Genomic DNA, 22535 nt, shown 5'->3' with positions numbered 1-22535 from the left:
AGAGCAGTTTCTTTTCAGATCACTAACTACAACATGTGCATAGTACAGTGCCATATTTTCTTATGGGAAAATGTTGTATATTTCTACCTATTTGACAGCCAGTTTGGGATAGTGGTTAAGGCAGCTAAAAACGGGGCAAAAAGCCTGCTGGCTGACCTTAGTCAAGGCACTCTCTTTCAGTCCTAGGAAGGAGGCAGTGGCAAACCACTCCTGAAAAACCTTATCTGGAGTCAAAAAATTGACTTGAAGGCATAAAATAATAAACAAATGAATTCTACCTACTTACCCAAATCTCAATATGTCAGTGTTCATTTTCTATGATAAGTCATCCAGACTAGTCTGTTGACAACTACTGTAACTAAATATCTAACATTGCTTTGTGAAGTTTTTTTTATTATTTTTTACATTTTTTTTTTTTCCCCCCCACCCCCCCTATTTTTCCTCCCCCCCCCCCCCCCCCCCCCCCCCCCCCCCCCCCCCCCCCCCCCCCCCCCCCCCCCCCCCCCCCCCCCCCCCCCCCCCCCCCTCCCCCCCCCCCCCCCCCCCCCTTCTCTTCTCCCCTTTTTCTCCTTCCTCTTTTCTCCCCAAGGGAGGCAGTGCTTTTAATTCACTGCCATCTGCTGCCATCAGATGTAAAACACTTTTTAGATTAAAATCTTACAATTTTTTGCATGGATTGGAATTCCATCATTAGTGATTTCATCTGTGATAATTTCGGCTTCCATTTTTTTCACTTGAAGAGATTGGCAAACTGAATTGATATCCAAGGGTTTGTAAGTATTACACTTATCCTCACACTTCTGTTCTCTTCTATTATTGCTGAGCCAAGTTGTTCATAATAGGAAATCACTTTTTTTTTTAGTTTGGGTACATCTTTTGGGCCTTCTGCTGTGATTGAAGTTTCATGAAATGCAAAGTTCTCATTGCTGTTGAACTAAACTTCCAGTGGGTTTTTATTTCCCCCTGTATTAATGATTAGACATTCTCATTATTACATAAGCATCTATAAAAACTTATTGACCTCGGAATGGTAAGCAGTTACAGTCTTACTACATTTCTCCATTTCCAAATTTGAGACATCTGTTAATAAGCAGAACATCCCAATTTAAAACACTCAGTTTATTGCATAGTGAAGGATCTTGGTATGATATCTACAGATATTTGAAATGTCAGTAGAAATATGGAAGTGACAGCAACAAGGGACAATGCCTGTTTCCCTATTTGGACCCTTCAGTTCTAGTGTATACCTTTAGATTTGGTGTACAATTTGGAGTTTTTCCTAGACTCTCAGATCCTGCTTGAGCATATAACAGTACAATTAGGAAGGGCTTTATAAAAGACAACTTACACTTGCACCCATTCGTTAACCCAGAAGCACTATTTGCTATCACTTAATCTTTGGTCAACTTGTATTTGGTTATTAGTGCATTTTAAATGGGGCTGCCTTTGAAGACTATTTGAAAGCTACAGCTGGTCCAGAATGTATGGCACTGGTAATTGTTAGTTTGTCTCTGTACACCGATGTAACTAACAACTTCCGTGTGCCGTTCAAGAAACTTCCGTGTGCCGTTCAAGGTCCCCATTATTACCTTTAAAGTACTTCATGGCCCAGGCTAGGCTTATTTATAGAACCACTTATTTCCAGTTATTTCTGCATGTCCCCACAAAGTCTGAGGGTGTTGGTAAGGTCCTCTATCAAACAAAGCTGTGTAATGAGCAAAAATATGGCTACTCTTACGTACCTGCCTCAGAGCAGTTACCATACTAACTAAGATTCAGTTGGTTCCTACCTGGCCAGCCCTTCACAATGCCCTAAAGACCCTAATGCTCTTTAATATGTCCTTAATTGAACTGCTTCTACATAGAGGGAAGAATGCAGTGGGGTAACCCAAGGCTCTGCCTTAGGTCCAGTACTCTTCAATATCATCATCAATGATTTAGACGATGGGATAGAATGGAACTGATCAAATTTGCAGACAACACCCAACAGGTAGGAATAACCAACACTCCAGAAGATAAGCTCAAGGAAGTGTCTGCTGTATAGGGCAGGTACCATACGAGAAGAAAAATGAAATGCACAGGTATAAAATAGGTGGTACTTGGCTCAATAGTAGTATCTGCAAGAGGGATCTTGGAGTCCTAGTGGACAGGCACTTAAATATGAGCTAGTAGTGTGCTGCAGCTGCCAAAAAAAAGCCAATGCAGAGGAATAGAATCAAGAAGTGTTAGTAGCACTGGTAAGACCACACTTGGAATATTGCACCCAGTTTTGGCCTCCATGATCTAAAAAAGATATTGAGATTCTAGAAAGTGCAAAAAAGAGCAACAATGTTGATTATGGGGCTGGAGGTTAAAACATACAAAGAAAAGTTGCAGGAATTGGGTATGTCTAATGAAAAAAAGGATTAGGAGTAGTGACATGATAGGTGTGTTCCAATATCTAAGGGGCTACCACAAAGACAAGGGAGTCATCCTATTCTCCAAAGCACCTGAAAGCAGAACAAGAAGTAATAGATGGAAACTAACCAAGGAGAGAACCAACCTAGAACTAAGGAGAAATTTCCTGACAATTATAACAATCAGTAGAACAACTTGCGTTCAGAAGTTGTGGGTGCTTCAACACTGGAGGTTTTTAAGAAGAGATTGGGCAACCATTTGTCTGACCATTTGGTTTCCTGCTTGAGCAGGGAGTTGGATTGAAAGATTCTTGCAACTCTGTCATTCTGTTAGACCTGACTCTTCCCTTAGACCAGAGGTCTCCAAACTTGGCAACTTTAAGACTTGTGGACTTCAACTCCCAGAATTCTCCAGGCAGCTGTCTGGAGAATTCTGGGAGTTGAAGTCCATAAGTCTTGTAAAGTTGCCAAGTTTGGGGACCACTGCCTTAGACACTGAGCTAGATTTGTTGGATAAGCTTGACTTGATTATGTGTTCTATCTTGAGTCAACCTGAGTTTGATTTTGTTGTTCATTACTTCTGGGAGCATTTAATTGTCTCAGTCTCAGTTTTATGTGAGTCAGGATACTTTACTGTCATTTATATTTTTCCCATACCCCTTTATGCCTCGGGAAGCATCTCTACTTTGCCTTGATGTCCAGCAAGTCTTAGTTTGTTGAATTCAACACATGCCACTTTAAAAAAAATGGCTCTCATGCTGTTTAAAGAAACATTTCTTCTCTCTGCCCAAAGTAGAGCACTGTGAGTTGTGAGCACCATGCTCTTCCTTGTCTATAAAAGTGAAATTCCCTGTTTCCTGAGAGTTCACTGACATCCCACCCTTGACAGAGTATCATCAAGAGCCTTTCTGATGGGCACTTTTCTTTGAGATATCTGCACATTAGTGACATCATAACTGGCCACTTTTCTATGGATGTTTGAGAAAGAACAGGTGCCTCATTCAGCTAGGTGGTTTTCTGTTTTAACCTGACAACCTGCCTCACCTCTAGTATAGCTTACAAGTTTGCTATTCTACTTGTATAAACTTAAAGCACAGAAAACTCTTTAACCTGTTGTAGGTTGCTTAAACGCATATTCCATCCACCTGAAATCTTGGCTCTTTGTTCTTATGGACTAGGTCTTACTTGCATTGTTGAATTGTGGGAGAAACCTCATTGCATATGTATAGTATCACGGAGAAGGACTTTTTTCCATGCCTAAAAGCTACAGAAAGGACATTTTGCATAGGCAGAGAAATCTATTTGTGTGAAAGTTTACTGAACTAAAGCCAAGCCAAATATATCCATAGATAAAGTTTGTTCTTAAAATTGAGTTTTTTCTGTCTTAATTTTTGTACAGAAGTTTTGAGAAGGAAATAAAAAGCATACATATGATAACACTTTCATACAGCAAATTATTCTTTCCCAGTCTACTCAAAATTATACTAAATTCTGAGCTCTGCTATCTAGCCATAAGCCTTCTTCAGTCATTGAAGGAAACTACATATTTCTTAAATCACAGGATTATGTAGTGGGCCTAAAGGTCTGAATATCTGAGGAGTTTCTTTGATAGCATGGAAACTGGTTAAATTGGATCACACCTTTTTGTTTGTCACAAACTTTGATAAAAGTTATTGTAGTTGCCAGATTAGTTGCCCAAATTATGTAGTTGCCCAGATTAGCGCTAAAAATTAAGATAGTATATAATAGCACAAATTTACTTTTGTCTTGTTATTTTTATGCGTGTCATTAACTACATCAGTCACACATATAATATGAGGATATATGTTGGTAGAATGTTCCCAATGGCATCCCTTGTAGGCTTGGAAACCTCATGGTCTGAAATTGGAGTTATTGGTAAATATTTTTAAGAATTTACCCTTTTCTCAATACTTTCTCACTGCTGTCCTGTGAATTGAATGGCCTTCATTTTCTAATGACAGATTTCCAAACCTGATGCTTCAACAGTTTAACTAAACTAAGTTGATTTGAACAGAAGTACATTACACTTTATTCATGAGACATACATTCCACTATAAACAAGGATTAAGACATACGGTGGGTAGCAAGATATAAGTTATACAAATCTCAGAAGTCCTAACTAAATATAGTAAATTCTTTTCAAGGCTATGTGAATGATAACTTATTTTGAGGTCATATGAGAAATACCAATGTTTCTATTCCATCCTTTAGCAGTTCTTGAAGGTGTTGAAATAGAGTTTAAGGACAATTTACATGTGGATTAGTGGTTCTTTTAAAGAAGAACAGATCATGCAGTAGATTATAGGTTTTGATGAGGTGCAGAAACTATGGATAGGAAAAAAAGTACTAAGAAAAATTATCAAGAAAACTTGCCCAGGGGTAGAAAGCAAAAACAACTAAATATGGGAGGCTGCTATGAACACAGATCACAAGTTTCAAGTTATAGGGAACATTGCAGTCGGAAAATGGCACTTCCTGTTTTAGTGCATTGGATGTCACAAAATTAAACTCTGTCCTGGGCTGGTTCTTCTCATTCTTGCTTATCATGTGTCCCTCTTCTGTTCTCTTCTGTCTCTACAGAAAGTGATGCTTCCTACAGGTGCTGCATTCCGATGGTTTCAATAGGAACAAGAATCCCAAAGCTCTATCTTCCAGTGCAATGGCACTGCTTGCTTGTGTTGTCTCAGGCAAGGAATTTTTTGACGGAAATAAATGGATGCGCCTATGTCTCCTTTAGAACCAAAAATATTTTCTTGCAGATTTCATTCCTTTTTTTAATATAATTTTTTTGGCATTTGTTTAACATCTTTTAAGTACTAGTAAAACGAGCATTAATGTTTTCAAATAATTTTTTTAAAAGAATCCATAAAGTATCAAGATGTAATAGAGTATGGACAATCAATCAGTTTGTTTTCCTGTGTTTTGGTGTTGATGTTGTTTATGTGTGGAAGATGCAGTTCTTGTGTAGAGAATGTAAATTTACAGTAACCTTTTAAATCTAGTTACTAATACGCACTACTGTAATTAGCACAGCAGTTTCTTCATTTATCTGATTGATTTCCATCATTAAAGAAAAATAGTGTGGCTAGTTTCTAGAATGCCTCAATTCATGTTTATAAATGAACATATATTTAAAATAAGGTAGTTTCTTTTCCCTAATTCTACAGATAAGACGAGATTTAATCAGCAAGATATCTGGTCTTATAAAATGGAAATATATTGAAAACTGGCATTTTTAAAAAAGAAAAGCAAAAATAATAAAATTTAGAACAAATAAAATTGCGTACTATAGTAATCCCAGAACTAATTGCAATGATTCACTTTTAGACACCATTTGGAAATATTGCTGGAATTCCAATGTAAGCTGTTGCAGAACCTGTGCTGAAAAAATATAGAAGTCCTTTTCTATGTTTAAAAAATCCTCATCTCCTGCTTTCCTACCATCTCTAATTGAAAGGCTGTTTGTAATGTTCTAGCAATTCAAGCTAAGCTGTTTTGTGAATAAAAATGAAAGCATGTTTTGTGTCATGGTTTTCATCTTCATTATTCTGTCCATCTTGGGTGCATGTCAGGTTGTTTGGTTGCTTGGGTGGGGGTACCAAGTCTAAAATGACCTGTTATATGTTGTTTTTTCCTATAATGTTTTCCAATGTTGACCTTTCTTGGACTCAAAAAATGTAAACTGAGTGGGTTTGATAATACTTCAGCATTTTGATTCTTATTTTTAATATAAGGTATTATACATGTTTAATAGTATGAATGGCATAATTGTATGTTTCCTTCTTGCAGTCTACATATATAATTGATTATCTGATCATATTCCACAAATATATGATGTACTGAATCTGGGTTTGGTATAACCTTATTAACCGTTTGGTTAGACAAACAATTAAACATTTAATAAATAAAATTATGCTTTAATCAGGCTACTCGATTTTAGAATTAGAAATCTACATAGCATTTATGTTGGCAAATTTATAGGAATAGATGATGTCTTGGGCCTTAAATGTCATCGTCTGCATGTGGCTTCTGAGAGAATTAGGTATTTGCTTGAATTAGGCTGCCAGCTGCAGTGTTCACAATCAATCAGAGGCAGCCAATATATAGAATGGTCCAACTTGCTCTATAAGTCGCTGTCAATGAGTTCCCCAGCTGACTTGGATGTTTGGGAAAATCTTTCGCTTTTGTCTTTCCTTGCAACTCCTTTAATAAAGGGGTCCCCAACCCCCAGGCCGTGGCCTGTTTGAAAGTGGGCTGCACGATCAATGGGCAAGTGGCATGCACGTGAAAATACACTCCTACAAGCGGCAGGCACTTGCACATGAAGCTTCATTCATATGAGTGCACAAGCATAAGTTTCCCCTGCTCAAGTGCCCTCAGGTCATGCGAGTGGAGCTTCATGCATGAGTGCAAAGGCCCATGGTTTATGTGAGTGGAGCTTTGTGTGCGAGCACAAGCGCCCTCCACTTGTGCATGAAACTCCATTTGCCTGTGTGCCTGCCACTCTCCGGGCTGCCAAAGTGGAAAGGTTGGGGACCGCTGCTTTAATAAAGCAATCCCTATTTTTAATTTAGAAATCATAGGTCACTAGTCATTCAAAGGATCAGCCCATAATGTTGTATTTTAACTTTTTTAAAAATTTTGTAGAAGCAATCATTAATAAATTTTACATTTCATGACACAATGTCAATATGCAACAAACGTATTTAAGTTTGTTTTGTCAATAAAAAATATTAGGTGGAAGTGCCAAGAGGAGAAATACCAATAAAGAAATATACTATCTCAAGTTCATACAATTTGGGCAAACATTTTGGTGGAATTAAAAAATGAAGCTAGAGGACAGCTAATACTGAATTCCAGAATGCTTTTCATGTTTGGTAGGTTTGGCTTCAATATCCTGCCTAATTTTCTCTTCATGGTATAAGAGCAACAAGTATTTCTATAGCTGGCAGATGGGGAGAGAGATCCACATTATTGTGCAAGTTTAACCAGGTTTTGCCCCAAAAGTCCAGCCCCTGCAAATCACTTTGGTGAATAAACAAATGTTGCCACTCTCTTGTACAACTACCATGAATCACAAATATACATACATATAGGTGTAAAGATATAGACAATGCAAAGTAAAATTTTGTGGGATACCTGGTAGGCTTTTGTTGAGCCTACAATTCAGTGTTCCTCCACATTTTTAATTCTGTGTGGATTATAGAAGAACATGAATAAAAGCTACAGTATCCTAGCTACTCGGATGGACAATGGACAAACTAGGGTATGAAATGGTCCTGCACCATCAAATTAGATTACTACTTTTCTGCTCTGACTTTTAAGTGGCTCTGGGCTTCTTCGTACCCTTTTCAGAAAGATCATTTAACTTTATACTGCTTCTAATCAGATTGTATTCATTTTATAGTTTTTAGAGAAATAAAATAGTAGCTCAGATACTGTTAACTTTTCTTCATTCTTCAATCCAGAGAATAGGTCAGAACAGAATAGAAAGAGAAGTCTTTATTTGTCTCTGGTGCATAAGCTCTCAGTGTACATGCAAGCAACAAATGATAAATCATCACCATAAATACAATAATCATAAATCATAATTTTATAGGGTGCCCTTCCTCTTACTATCCACAATGTACCAATCCTCCCTTTTTTGATAAATATATATATATGGAATGTCATAGCATATATCAGCAGAGACTCCCAATTTCATTTTGAAAGAGTCATGGATTCCTTGGAACATTGGTGAGACCTGTCCTTCTGCCTCTCTAATGCAAGTCTTCCCCTTCTATCCATCTATAGTTAGAAGTCTTGGAGAAAAAGTTATACAACTTTTCTAAAAGTGGGGTGTAATGGAACACCCAGATTTCATCTGCGATACAGAATACAGGATGGATTTTTGCCGACAGGAAAATAGATTCTGCAACTTAACAAATTTACGTGAAGTCTATCCAGTTGGCTCCTATTGCAGAATTGCAATGTTTATTCCTAATCAGTTTGACGCCAAACAGTCATGCTTCCAACCACCACTTTAATTAATAATGCTTCCTTAAATTTGAGCTCATGCAAGTCCATTTCCAAGAACACTTCTTCCTTCTGATAAGCAGAGCCAAGATGACATTGGAGATTGATATAGGTTAGCATGTATCTGATACAGAACAGAAAAAAAGATACATTCTTCAGACCTAGGTGACGTAAAGTTTTATTCTGGTGAGGATCAGTGTTGGAGAAAAGTCATTGGAACAGCTTTAAATATGGTCACCGTTCTGAAATCTTATTAAATGGAATCATGTATTTGTTTAAAATGCTCAGGTTTGTTCACCAGCTAAAAGGATTTTTTTTTCTCTACATAAATAATCTGAGAACTGTGCATGATGCACATGTACTTGCGTGTTGATCTCGGGCTTTTTAGGGAAGTATATCCAAAAGTGGAAAATTGAAATGAGAAAGAGACCATTTAAGCCTTCTTCCTATTTTCTGCATGGTCATGGATGGCTTTACTAGATATCTCAAAATAAAATGAAGGGTACTGTCAACAACTTGCAAATGCATGTTATTTTCCCCATAACTTTGCACAAAAACCATAAAGTCAAAAAGACATTCTTGATGTGCCCAGCATCTTACATGTAGAGATCTGCAGCCTTAGTCATTTAATCATTTTCAGTTTTGAATGCTTTCATGTGAGGTTATGTTGCTGGTACTTACTATATAAACTTTCTTAAATCTGAACGAATTAAACCTAATGTATCTTTCCAGGTGAGTACCCGAACACTGGAAACATTTTTAAATAAGACCTTAAACCATCTGACGTGCCTCTGAGATTCAATATGCAATACTTAAACATTGTGGTAAATATGCTAGTAGAATAGGGGAATAAGAGTAACACACTAACGGCAGACACATAAGCAGCAACTGGTTGTTTCATGTTTGAATCCCCGTGCCTGGGGAAAGGGGAAGCAAAGCAGAATACCAGCCTCTCATGCAGGCTTTGTTTCCAGGAATGCTCAAGTCTGGAACAGTTGAGTGATATTTTGGAATTGCCTGTTTCTCAGGAAATAAAAAAGGTAAGCTGGGATGGAAAAGCATGTCCTATGGATGTAAGGGGGTTAACCACACCAATTTGTTTTCTGGTAAATGGTGCCTTATGAGCATCCATTTTGCAAGAGTTCCTGTGACAGGTAAATATTCTAAATGTAATCAACCATTGATTTAGCAAAATATAGGAACTCTTCATTTCTTGAATGAGACAGGGAGATGAAATCACAATATGTGTCAATATATGCTTGGGATAAAGTAGTTTACAATCTACTTCCAGATATTTGTGTTACGAAAAGTTTGTGTATTGTTTTTGTTGAATTTTTATTAAAAGTCTATTATTATTTAATGAAATAAATCAACCTATTAGAAAACAATAAGCTGTCCTTTACCAAATTATACAGTTGGATCATTTAATCTAGGATTAATTGCTCAGAAGTTTTTTAGGCTATCGTATAATGTCCATCGCTGCCTAACAAAACCTTATTAACTGAAGATGCCTGGCCTGAAATCTAGACTACTGAAATAAAAATTGGGCATTCTGCTGCTAAAGTAAATACCTTTTTACTGTAGTTTTTTGGAAACTGAGGCATTTGAGAGTTCTAACAAGCTAAAGGTCTGTTCCTCAGTTTCCTTATATTTGGAATAAGGAGCAGCATAACTAAAGAAACTGGTGATTGTATTTTGTTTTAATTTCCACTTTTTTGCAATTAATTCAGGATAACATTATTATTCAAAATTACAGGGAGAACCAGACAGTAATTGGATAAAAGGACATTTGTAACAAGATTTCCTAGATTTATTGGTTTAGTGAGATTTTGTAGCTTTCCTTTTTCTCCAGCAGGGCCCTTATCTAAAACAATAAGCCTTCAATGAATATTACAGTATGTTGCATCTAACAAAGGTATATAGCTTGCTTAGTCATAGTGATTGCTTGATATAAGAAACAAGTTTGCTTTCATCGTTTGCCCTTTTCTCTTTCAGAAATAAGAATACCTGGTGATAAGTTTGCATGAAAAGTTGAGCACTGATGGTGTAGTAGGATCCAGATTTTGCATGGAAAATGCATCATTAATCTTAACAAATGAAGACTTTCTAATCTGTAGCGTATAAGGGTTTGGGAGAACCCTGCTTTAATTTTTTTATTAGCATAGAATGTTCAGTGATGCAAGAATTCATGTATAGAGATAAAAAGGAATCAAAATGCAGAAAGGGCAGTAACAATTACTTATATAATTAATAAAACAGCTGGGATGCAACTATCAAGATCTGTAAAGAATTTCAGGATGCAATATTGTCACAAGAGAAGCTGTGAGTCATCCTTCTCCTATGTCTCTACATAGTTGTCTTGCTCTCAAAAATGTTTAAATGTACAAGTTTTGTAGAAAAAGTGGTTTCTCATCTTCCAATACCATAATATTTGTATGTAAGATACACATTCATTGTTTGTTCGGTTTAGATACCGTGAAGATACCTGGAACTTCATCCCTTACCAGTCATGAACTGAGTTTCTACTTTACAAAAATCTTGGCAATGTAGGACCTTTGGTTTATTCCAAGAATCCCTCCTCCCAAATTTACTAAAAGGTCAATCCCACATAAAATTGCTTCAACACCGCCAATACCATCTGTATAATTGCACAGGTGGAAATACCTAAGCAGTTAAGGATCCAAAGGCTTCCCTTTAAGTCATCTTTACACCCTATCACACTTGTCTTGATGACTTAGTTCAGTGCTTTTCCTGAAGACTTTGAGTAATGTATGGAATGTATAAGTACTGCAGAACATTCCATTTGTTTAGAGGACATGCTATAAATCAGCGGTTGCCAACTGGTGGGCCGCGGCCCACTGGTGGGCCTTGAGAAAATTTTGGTGGGCCGCAGAGAAATCTCACCCTAGAGCACCTCCCCAAAGCAATTAATCCAAGCTGCAGAGAAACACAAGGCTGCGCCGCCCACATGGCCCGCAGGAACGCTCTCCGCCCACTCACTCCTTACCCTGCAAACTTCCCTGCTAAAATTGGTATTTTTCCTTTTTCCGACCATCATCTGTTCTGCTGTGCCAGGAGATTTAGATTAGCTAGGAAGCAGGAAATAGTTGGATTTCTTGCTTTCTAGCTAGTCTTTAGATCATCGGCTCTGTTTCCCTTAGGACTGAAGGTTTGCTTGCAACCAAATTCAGTGCAGACTCATGACAAGCAAATTTAAGAGACTGAGCTAGCCGATGGCAGGTAGATCACTGAATGGATTCTGTGAGCAACTCAATCTGCTTGCTTTGCCTGATTTTGGGTAAAAATTGCTTTTTTAATAAAAAAATATATATCAATATTTACATATATGGTGTGTTGTGAGTTAATTTTGTGAGTTTGCTTACTAGTGAATTTTATGAGTTTGCTTGTAAGCAATTTTTTTGTGACAGAACGAGCTAGTCAATGGCAGATAGATAGATTTCTGAATGAATCTGTGATTCTGTGAGCAACTCAATCTGCCTGCCTGCTTTGCCTGATTTTGGGTAAAAGTTGCTCTTTTTTTATAAAAAATTCAATATTTATATAAATATTTATAATATTTACATACAAGCCATGCCCAGCCAGTCACATGACCACCAAGCCACACCCACAGAACCGGTTAGTGATCCCTGGGATCTAAAATTATGAGTTTGGTGGTCCCTGAGGTCCAAAAGGTTGGCGACCCCTGCTATAGATGACCCTATTTTGGAGTGGTTCTCTCTGTAGCTATTCAGTTAATAGTCACTCCAGTTCTATCTGCAGTGCTTAAGAGTACAAGAGGCTCCTGAGCAAAGTCATTTATGATACACGGATATTACATATGCAGGCTTTCAAGTGGTTCTTTAATATGAAAGTAACAGCTGTACCATGTATGTGATTAGTTTAAAAGCTGTGGCCACCATAGAGGCACTCCAGGGTTTTTTGGGGGGGGGGTCTTTGAGTCCAGAGCACTCATTTAGAGACTCCCATTTGAAGATTGAGAGGTTTTGGTATGAAGATGGATGGCACCCTCAATATGGTCCACAAGCTTAAATCTACAATATATAGGTTTGGGGTGAACATTTCAGTGTTCTATGGAATATTTGAAGTTCACCAGAATTAACTACTAGAACAATCTTCCAGATAATTGAAAATAGTAACAAAAAAACAATACACCAACAAACATTTGTGGATGGGACTTATTTGGAAATGGAGTACTCTCATTGTTAGACCTCATCAAAATAGTCAGGTCAGTCCTTTATATATTATGTATAAGCACCTCATCTGTTTGTTAAAAAAATCTTTTTATTACAGCTGAAGTTACAGACTCATTCCCTGCTGATCAAAAAAGCTATGAAGTTCAGAGGTTCTGACACAAGACATTTCATTATCCTCAAAGAGGGATGAAGCTTATGGTCTATTTTGGATCTTTAACAAGTAAACGTACCATGTAGGCTATACACTTTCAAGTGTCTACTTTAAGCTCCCTCCTTCACTTCTCAAAAACAGACAGCTGATTTGCCACAAGGGATCCAACCAACAGGTACTCTCCCTTCTCAATCGTAACAGAATACTGTATGTATGTTTCTTTTGAGGACTGATATTAGCACTCCACTTTGTGGGCACCCTGAAGACTTGGAAATAAAGAGAATGTCAGAGGGCAGTACTTTGCTTGTAATGTGCTAGGTTATTTATTTTTTAATTAGAAGAGTATATTGGAAAAATTAAGAAATTAAGCTATTTAACCATTAAAGCCCTGACACAATGGATGCATCATTACTGCTTTCGAAAGACAGAGAGAATGAAGCCAAATACAGTTCCCAAGGGAGGGCATTCCACAGCCTTGGGAGAAATACAGACAAAGCCATCTTTGCCAAGCCATATAAATGAGCTTCTAAAAGCAATGTCTTCAGGAGGTCATCTGCAGATCAAATTCATAATGAAACAAGTTGTCTCTTAGAATATTTTATGCTGTTTAGATTTCTTATGCTATGGCTATAATGTAAATAGAATTCAGAAAGTATTTGGCAAAAAGTACAAATCTAAGTTCAGTACAGTATTTTGCATCTTTAGCAGCCCAATTCTTGCATTTTTACTGCATTTTGCCCCAATGATAACTTCTGGATGCGTTTCATGTTGACCCCTATGCAACTACCAAGGCATGGTTATGCTGGTACACTTAGGTATAATGGTGTGAATGCACTTTGTACTACAATTGTCACTTACCATTTCAACTGAAAAACAGATTTCCAGCAGACAGATTTGTTCTTTTTGGAGGGAGTCCAACTCCAAATTCAGATTTAAATTGGTTAACAGTGCCTTGACTGGATTTTTTCTGTATCAGCATTCAGTGGTGCTAATTACTTCCTTAATTGATACTGGAGCTAACTACTTAACTGGATAGCTACAAGTAGTAGAACCAATTTCAGCATTCTGATGGCATCCTATTCCAAAACTCCCAGTACTTTTATGCAGATGTTGAAGATGTGTAAAATATAAGATGGAATACCAGGAGTCAACAGTCAAGGTGTTGAACAATAATTCTGTATCTACTCTACTGAATTATTACAAAACAGGGTTTACAAGGTTCAGCCCATATGGTCCTAAGGAATATCACAATCGGAAGTGTGGAACTCTCAAAAAGATTTATTACAGAAAGACGCAATCAGCCCAATGGACCCCATATGGTAGTGCCCTTTTCATATGACAATTATGCTGTGGGAAGTACTTTTTCTCCAGCACTGCTAGTGTGCTATTTAAAAGCCTGCAACCATGTCACTGGATTTTTGCCACAGAAACAGCCCGCTGGGTTCTACAGCAAGGTCTTAATTCACAATGACTTCATCATAATGATCCAAGGGAGGAGTGCAGAGAAGATAGGAAAATCTCTGCAATGCAGGCCATTGCACACAAAAGGAGTTTGGGCAGAGTGGAAGCAAAGGGAAACCTCCTGCCTTTTCCACTCCTGCCCTTGATGCTGATCATACTTTAGTTAGGATTTACTGCTGTATTGAAAATGATAGTTTTGGCTGAGCAATTAAAATCACTTTCTAAAGCTCATCACTCCTTAACTGTAATTTTGCTGTCCTGCCAAAAGGGGTACAGGTATGTTTACATAACTTTAGTTATGTTGAATACTTACTACTGGGCACAATTCCTATCCCCACTGACAACATTCTTAAACAAACTGGATCTAGCAGCCATTAGTCCTGGCTGCTTAATTCATCTATTTGCCCCTGTCAGCAGGATCAGCTGAGTATTACTTTGGATTCATGATAGGATCAAATGGCCATTATATCCTACCTACTCATAAATATATTGCCCCCTAGACTAGATACATTGGCTCACTTAGATTAGCCACACAAAAGTATATAGAATTCCCATGTCCTCAAAGTTTACTTTAGTATACATCTCTTAACTATCTGAAGTCTTTGTGGTTTTTGCTGCATCAGACTAACATGGTTCTGCAACCCTTAAGAAAGTGTGTCAGTCTGCAAGGTTACTAAGACCCGAATTACTAAATCTGGACTCTTGGGGAAGGAATGAAATGAATAAATCAGGAGACACAGTTTATTCTTTCACATATTTGCCTACCAAATAACATACAATGATACTGTATAATAATAACACATAAGAAAACTTAGCTCCTCCTTTTTAAATCACCAGATTCCTTTTGAGTAGGTTCCATTATTACAGTGAAATCAAGGAAATACTTATTCAACATAGAATTTAATTTCTGTACAAAACTTCATAAAAACTAGGTTCTTTATCAATATACAGATTTTTAGAAATGCTTTGTAATACTCAAAGGATGTGGAGCTGGTCATTCTATTTCCACTCTATTCTTAGAGCTTTTCTACACTAGCAATTGATAGCATTGGCCAGCAATTGCTGAGGCAATAAATCAGTAATGAAGACCAGCTTTATATCACTCTAGCAATGGCAGGGTGACACTATAAATGGCTAATGCGGAAATGCTCTTAATTAAGGAAACAATTTTGCCAAAAAACTGGTTTTGAAAAAAAATAATGATTTCAAATAATGAAAGGGTCATCTAAATTCCAGTGTACATAGTCCTTAGAAAAACTGAGGTTATTCTCTACACTCACTGACCAAACAGCAAAATGCCTAATGCCATACTGTATTTAATCATTATAATTATTAAAAAATATTTTTATAATTTATTGTATTGATTTGTCAAATATAAAGAAGCAATAGTCATAATGTGTAGCACTCTTTTAGATTATACATTTAGGCAGAATGGCATGTGTAAATTCGAACTGAATAGACAAAATCCCAAATCATTAGGGACGGTATAGGTCACTGAATTGGTTTATAATTGTGAGTTAATTTTTTGATTCCCCCCCCCCACATAATATCACTTGAGTTCCACCCCCAAAGCATAAAACGACCTCCTAACATTCCTTGATTTTTTTTTTAAAAAGGCTGTTATGAATTTCCACTGTAAAAACCTACTCCTTTTTTAGTATGTGTTTTATCTGCTGTATTTGATGTATTTTTAATGATTGGTCTTAAATTGTAAATAAACTTCAAATTATTCTTCTCCATTATTAGTTGAGTATATTTTTAAGTACAGCACAGCCCTATCTTACATTTTTATCCTTATACTGGAAATGTGAAGAGAGCTGAGGAAAGGAGGCTTGCCCAAGGACCCATAAAGGCTAATACATTGAATTTATTTTATTTGAATATATGGATTCTGTTCTTCCGGGTAGGAAGAACATAATAATCCAAAACAATTTTGGATTATTTTTTTTATTAAGGAAGTAATGTGTGAATACAGAAGTGAGCAGGAGGAGTGGGCAATCTCAGTGGTCAAGGACCAGGTGGAGTATTTTTTGGTGGAAGAGCATAGACCCCAGGGAATTGGATCCTATCTCACACGGCAGGATTGTTGTTTCCCCTGCTGTTTGTCTTAAAGGTAATCATAGTTCAGAGATTAGATTATAATGTTTATATTTCCCATATTAACACTGGAACTTGAGTAAGATTTTCAGAGACTGTACTCAAAAAAATAAAAGGGAGTATAGCAGAGGTGGTATTCAGCAGGTTCCGACCAGTTCTGGAGAACCGGTAGCGGAAATTTTGAGTAGTTTGGAGAACTAGCAAATCCCACCTCTGACTGGAGATTTTACAGTATCCTTCCCCTGCCATGCCCACCAAGTCACGCCCACAAAACTGGTAGTAAAAAAATTTGAATCCCACCACTGGATTATAGGACCATGTGCAGTTTAGGAATCCCAAGGCGAACCAGAAGGCAATATCTCACACTGCCCTGTATTTTTACTTCTGCACATTCTCTAGGAACACATGTTTTCTGCTTTTCCAGTATTCTTTCTTTCCTAAGATCTGCTGGAGCAGAGATGGGAACAAGTTACATAGTATTTTAAAATGTCCGAGGAAAACCATCACACAGATTTGACAACACAGAGGTAATCCAAAATTCACAGTGCTATTACAGTTTTGTTGATCTGATCATTTCTCCTACTGTGGGTTTCTGAGGCTGTTCAGAAAAAGTTAGCTTTTACTCAATAAATACAGTGGCAGCAGATGAAATCTCAGTGAGATTCCCAAAACTTGCAAAATGAAGACTCATGTATCTTGGGAATTGCATCAGAAGAACCTCTTAATGCCTGGCTTTAGATATTTCCTTCCCCTTCCTTTTTTTAAAAAAATCCTTCCTTGTACTTGATCAGGGTCTCTTTTGAGCAAGAGATCACCTTTTAACTCTTGAAATGCAAAAGCAATTTTTTAAAATGACAAAATGATTTGCTGCAGAACATTCTCACTTCATCTCCTGCCCCCCATCTCTGTTTCATCTCCAAGGATGTTAATGCTGTGGTCAACCTGCCATTTTTTTAACCCTGCCTTTTTGAGGTTATCTATTTAAACTGTACATTTGTTGTATAATGAAGGAAATAGTGACACACACACACACACACTTCTTTTCTGGAGTCCCGAAGGTGCTTTTTCAAGAGGCAACTGGACTTCCTGGTTTTTCTTTGAAGACTTTCGCTTCTCATCCAAGAAGCTTCTTCAGCTCTGGCTGCAGGGAGGAAGGGGGAGGGAGGGAGTGGGATGGAAGGATTTATACTCCTTGCATTTGCATTTTTTAAAGAGAGTCATTGAGGCCACATGGAGGTTTATCTTTGTCATCAGGGTCACCTGAGTAGAGCAAATAAGTATGGGGCCTTTTTGGAACTGTTGAAAGAACGGTGTTTTAGACTGGAGTTAGATGATGTCATATCCCTTCCCCTCTTGAGAGAGGGCTGCTCAATTTTGACATGGAAGGCCTGTTTGACCCCTCTTTCAAGCCAGCAGTCCTCTCTGTCCAAAATGTGGACTTTGCTGTCTTTAAAAGAGTGGCCTATATCTTTTAAATGCAGGTGGACTGCTGAATCTTGTCCTGATGGGTTTGTTCTCCTGTGTTGTGCCATGCATTTATGAAGTGGTTGCTTTGTTTCCCCAATGAACAGATCTGCACATGGCTCACTGATTGTATTGCATATACACATTGCTCAGTTTGTGTCTGGGTGTTTTATCCTTGGGGTAGATAAGCTTCTGCCTTAGTGTATTCTTGGATTTGAAGTGTGCACGTATGTTGTGTTGGCTGAAGATCCTTCTGAGCTTTTCCAATATCCCTGCATATGGAATGACAACATTGCTTCATTTATTGTTCTCTTTGTTGTCTGATATGGAGGAGCTCCTGTAAGGACTTTTTTAAATATTTGATGACCCATTTGCACTATTCAGGTGACCCTGATGATGCAGATAAACCTCCAGGTAGCCTCAACAACTCTCTAATAGAATGCATATACTCCTGTCTGCAAGGAGTCTGAATCATTCCATTCCTCACCATCCAGCCACAGCTGAAGAACCTTCTTGGATGAGAAGCGAAATGTCTTCAAAGAAAAACCAGAAAGTACAGTTGCTTCTTGAAAAAGCATCTTTGGGACAACCATGACTTGGATGATTGAGAATCTTTAGACTCTTTTCTGAACAGAACTATACCTGTCAAAATTGTTCCATGAGGGGAAAAACTGTGAAACAGTATTTAATTCACAATAGTATTAAATGATGGTAAATGAGGAAAAAGGTTTTCACTGAGCAAACATTTCTCTATAAAAACTATTGTCCTATCTGCTAAAAAAGACAGAGGGAGCAACCAACAATTTCAGTAAGCAACTAAAAGAGTAACATCCAGATAATCTCTCTCTCTCTCTGTCTCTGTCTGTCTCTCTCTCTCTCTCCCCTCTCCTCTCCTCTCCTCCTACACACACATGCACACACACACTATACATACATACATACATACATACATACATACATACATACATACATATTCTCAACAAAATGGCAAATTAGATAAACAAACATACACTTAATGAAAGGCTTCAAGCAGCCTAGAACAAAGCCTTGGAGAGGAGCAGATCTTAAAGCTCTTCTGCAGTGCTATTAGAATGGGAGCCACCAAAATCTCTAGATTTCATTATACATCCAGATATATCCTGAAATAACAAGTCAAGGCAGGGCTTCTGGATTCAAGCCTTATAAATTCTTACAATTTAGTGTCTGTTTTCTGTGCCATGTTTTTCTTGTATAATCTCTCTAGGAATTACAACTACTTTCTCAGGTAGGTTATCCAAGTCAGAAATAGTTTCACTGGAAAAATCATACCTACAAAAATCAGGAACAAAGGAATCGTTATTCAGGAACAAACAGTGTCTCTTTAAGAAGTGATCTGTCTTGTTAAAAGATGCTCCCTTCATGCTGCATGCTATGAACCAAAAGGGTTGTACAGACATATGGCTGACTATCTGTGCTCCTCAAAGTACCTTATTCACAATCATACATTTTGAAATAAAGAAGGTGGGAAAAGGAACCTTACAAAATAAATTAATAAATATTAAAATAAAATGAAATCTTACAAAATAAAACTATACAGCATTCTAGAGATCACTTGAATTTATTCACAAAGTGCTTCATACAGTAAATCTTCTGAAAATCTATGGATCACATTGGAAGAGGCCTCTCAGACAAATCTGAACAGCTGCCCACGACAGAAGGGAGGTTCCAGAATGAGGTCTGACCTATTTCATTTTTCTTTTTAAATGTGCATTTTAGATATTTCTCTTCTTGTATCATTGTCTTTTGTTCCTCAGAAAATCATGGGACCAAATAGTCTTTGTAATATGGGGAAAATGCCTAAGAAGGAATTATTACATATAATCATTGGGTTAACAAGTGTAACATTTAATTCTTAAGATTCAATCTCTAGCATACTGATTTAAGTATTTTCTTACTATATTAGAAGACTCCTACGGCAGGCTAGTATACCAGGAATCTTTGTTATCCAATCTCAGTTCAACTTCTGTGATGATGAACTTAGCTTTAAGACTGTGAGATACGAAAACAGAACACGGGAGGGAGAACTGTCTTATACTGATTCATTGTTTATTACTGTTTTTTTTAGTTTTAAGACCAATTGCATTGCCTTAATTTCAACAGTCCTGAAGGTTTCAACCTTTACAGAGATGAAAGCAGAGATTTTAATACCAGTCTGCCCATGTGAAACCCCTGAACTCAAAGCCAACAAGGATTGTATGGTTCACCTCAGCTTGGCAAGTAAAGAAGACCTGCCTTCAGCAGGGGACCAGAACTGGGGCTGGTTGCCTTGGCTGCTGCACCAGTTACCAAGGCAACCAGCCCAGGCAGCAATATGATAAGGGCACTGGCCAAGAGAAGTGTGACAGCCTAGTTGCTAAGGTGACAGGACACTGCCACTCAAAGAAAGAAGCCCAAGCTATCTTTAAAAAAATATTAAAAGTTTTAAAGAGAGCATAAAAACTAACCCAAATTAATGCAAAATAGAAACAACAACAGACAAAAAGGAAAAAAATACCCAAAAGTGCAGTAAGAAAGAATAAAAGGAAACAAAAAAGCTTCTAATTTCCTCCGCAGCAAATATAAATATGATTAAAAAATTACCTCTTACTCTATGATTACAAAAATACTCCTATTACCCTTTTTTTCCTGATCATAAAAATCACAAATCATACATGCGCTTTTCTGTTTCAAGCAAAAAGTCCATAAGGAGTTTCCAGTTTCTAATCAACAATAAATGTAGTTATTTGATATCTCTTATCAAGGAAGTTAATTTAGTGGTCTCTGCAAACTCCATCACCTTCACCTACAATTTCTGCGTTGTAGATAGTATTGAACCTTTCCACTTTTGAGTATATAATCAATTTGCTGCAGTTGTCATATATAAAAATGAAGTTTTCTGACTTTTTCTCCATTAGTCCCAAAAGAAAAGTTTCTGGTTCCAGTTATACTTTAATTTTTAAAATCTTCCAAGATGTTTTGGATTTTTGAGATATCCATTATAATGATAAAATGCCATGATTCCTCTGTGACAATACCAATGACACATCATTTTTAAAACTTTAAACATAATATAAATTTCAATGCTTTCAGCCACATATTTTTCCCATTGTTCCAGTTGTATGTTGTAACCAAAGTTTTTAGCCCATTTTATCATGCAACAAAATTGTATATGTTTTAGCAATTATATGTTCATCATTAGTATATAATTTTGTTTCAAACTCAGTTTTACATTGGTCAAAATTATAAAATGTTTCATTTACCTTATAGCTTTCTGATAATTGTTGGCAATTGGCAAGGATATGCTTTTGTCAAATCTCTTAATCTCATTTTACAATCTTCTTCAGAAAATTCTAATATATCACAGTAAGTTAGCCATTTATGTTTACTTATCATTTCTCATCTACATATCATTTCTCATCTATAAAAGCCACAAAGTTGTTTTTGGGCAAAACCTTAATGTATATTCATTCCATACTCTAAGAATGGTCCTCCTGGCATAATGAATTTTGAAATCTACATTAACTTTGGCTCTATCTTACCATAAATATCCATGACAAATCCTGTATCGTGTCCTTCTTTCTATAACTTTCTATTTCTTAACAACACACATTCCTTCATCCAAACTAAACAACAGGCAGCAAAATATATTTCTAAATCTGATAGATCTAATCCTCCTCTTTCTTTTGCATCTTGTATTATATTTAATTCATCCTTATATTTAATTCATTGTTTTCTCCTGCCATAAAATTTAGATATATCCTTCTGCCATTATTTAATCAGTAGTCAAAATAGATATTGTCTGTAACAAAAATAACATTTTAGGTAAACCATCTTAATCACAGAAATTATATTCTACAGTGACAATAGTAATTTGTCTTACCCTATTAAACTTCATTTCATGTCTTAATGTTGTTATTTTGAAATAGCATAAAATTCATATTCGCCATAGATATGTAGATGACCTACTGAGGCTGGTCGTGCAATCAAATGCTTTATCAGTTTGGAATCACTAGACCCCTGTAAGAGATCTAACTCCAACCCCACATGAAGTCTGTTGACTTTTTTATCTTTACCATTGACCATTAGTAGATTCAGATTCTTATTGCATGGAATAAATATGTAATGCTTTGGAACTTATCTTGATTCTTGATTTCCTCAGCCTGACAAGGTTTACCCTGTTAATATCCCATATAATATATCCAGTATTTTATCTTCTTCTCAATCTTAAAACCCATTAAAAATAGGTCAAGTTATCTTGTGAGAGGTGAAAATATAGACCTACCTGCTAGAGTTTTGTCTTATATAAACACTAAGCTAAATAGGTGAGAAAGATTAACCCTCCCTCCCCTTTCATGATATCTTCACAGCTCTCACAGAATCTCCCACCATCTCCTTAGACTAAAGAGGGGAAAGGAGTTGTGCCTCCATTTCCACTGCTCTACAGCAGTAAGCTACTTCAGTTCTGAGAGGTTGGCCCTCTCAATGCCTTGACATATAAATGAAACCATTCTCTGGAAACTCAAGACACTTTTAGGAATGGGACATCCTTATTTTTTCACTTGCTTGGTACTCATTTATTCATTCTGTAGGATTTACAGGGATTAGAGGCATGGCTTGAGAAGCCAGCAGCTACAGCTGCTGTTGCAGAAAGCACTCCGAGAATCTGTGAGCTACTGGATCAGGGACTGGAGTGGAGCC

At 37.0% G+C, this 22535-nt stretch overlaps 1 protein-coding gene across 28 annotated transcripts in view; it reads left to right on the top strand.

The window, feature by feature from the left end:
* Positions 1-16769, top strand: part of CXXC5 (CXXC finger protein 5) — a 122859-nt gene extending 106090 nt beyond the window's left edge. For 18 of the 28 annotated variants that reach the window (XR_015748750.1, XR_015748754.1, XR_015748753.1 and 15 more), the window contains one exon: positions 4998-5945. Coding sequence is in view for 20 of the 28 variants with exons in the window: in XM_026672574.2 (XP_026528359.1) it covers positions 4998-5042 (45 nt within the window). In the remaining 8 variants the exon portion in view is untranslated. Of the gene's footprint in view, positions 1-4997; positions 5946-9406; positions 9572-12743; positions 15998-16754 lie in introns of those variants that run through there. The other 10 variants (XM_087961041.1, XM_087961048.1, XM_087961043.1 and 7 more) reach the window with 3 other exon arrangements.
* Positions 16770-22535: the final 5766 nt, after the last annotated feature.

The sequence above is a fragment of the Notechis scutatus genome, chromosome 3 (assembly GCF_049901735.1).
Source record: "Notechis scutatus isolate UNSWTSFEM ecotype Mainland chromosome 3, rNotScu1.2, whole genome shotgun sequence".
NCBI lineage: Eukaryota > Metazoa > Chordata > Lepidosauria > Squamata > Elapidae > Notechis > Notechis scutatus.
This window is presented reverse-complemented; position numbering and strand designations above follow the sequence as displayed.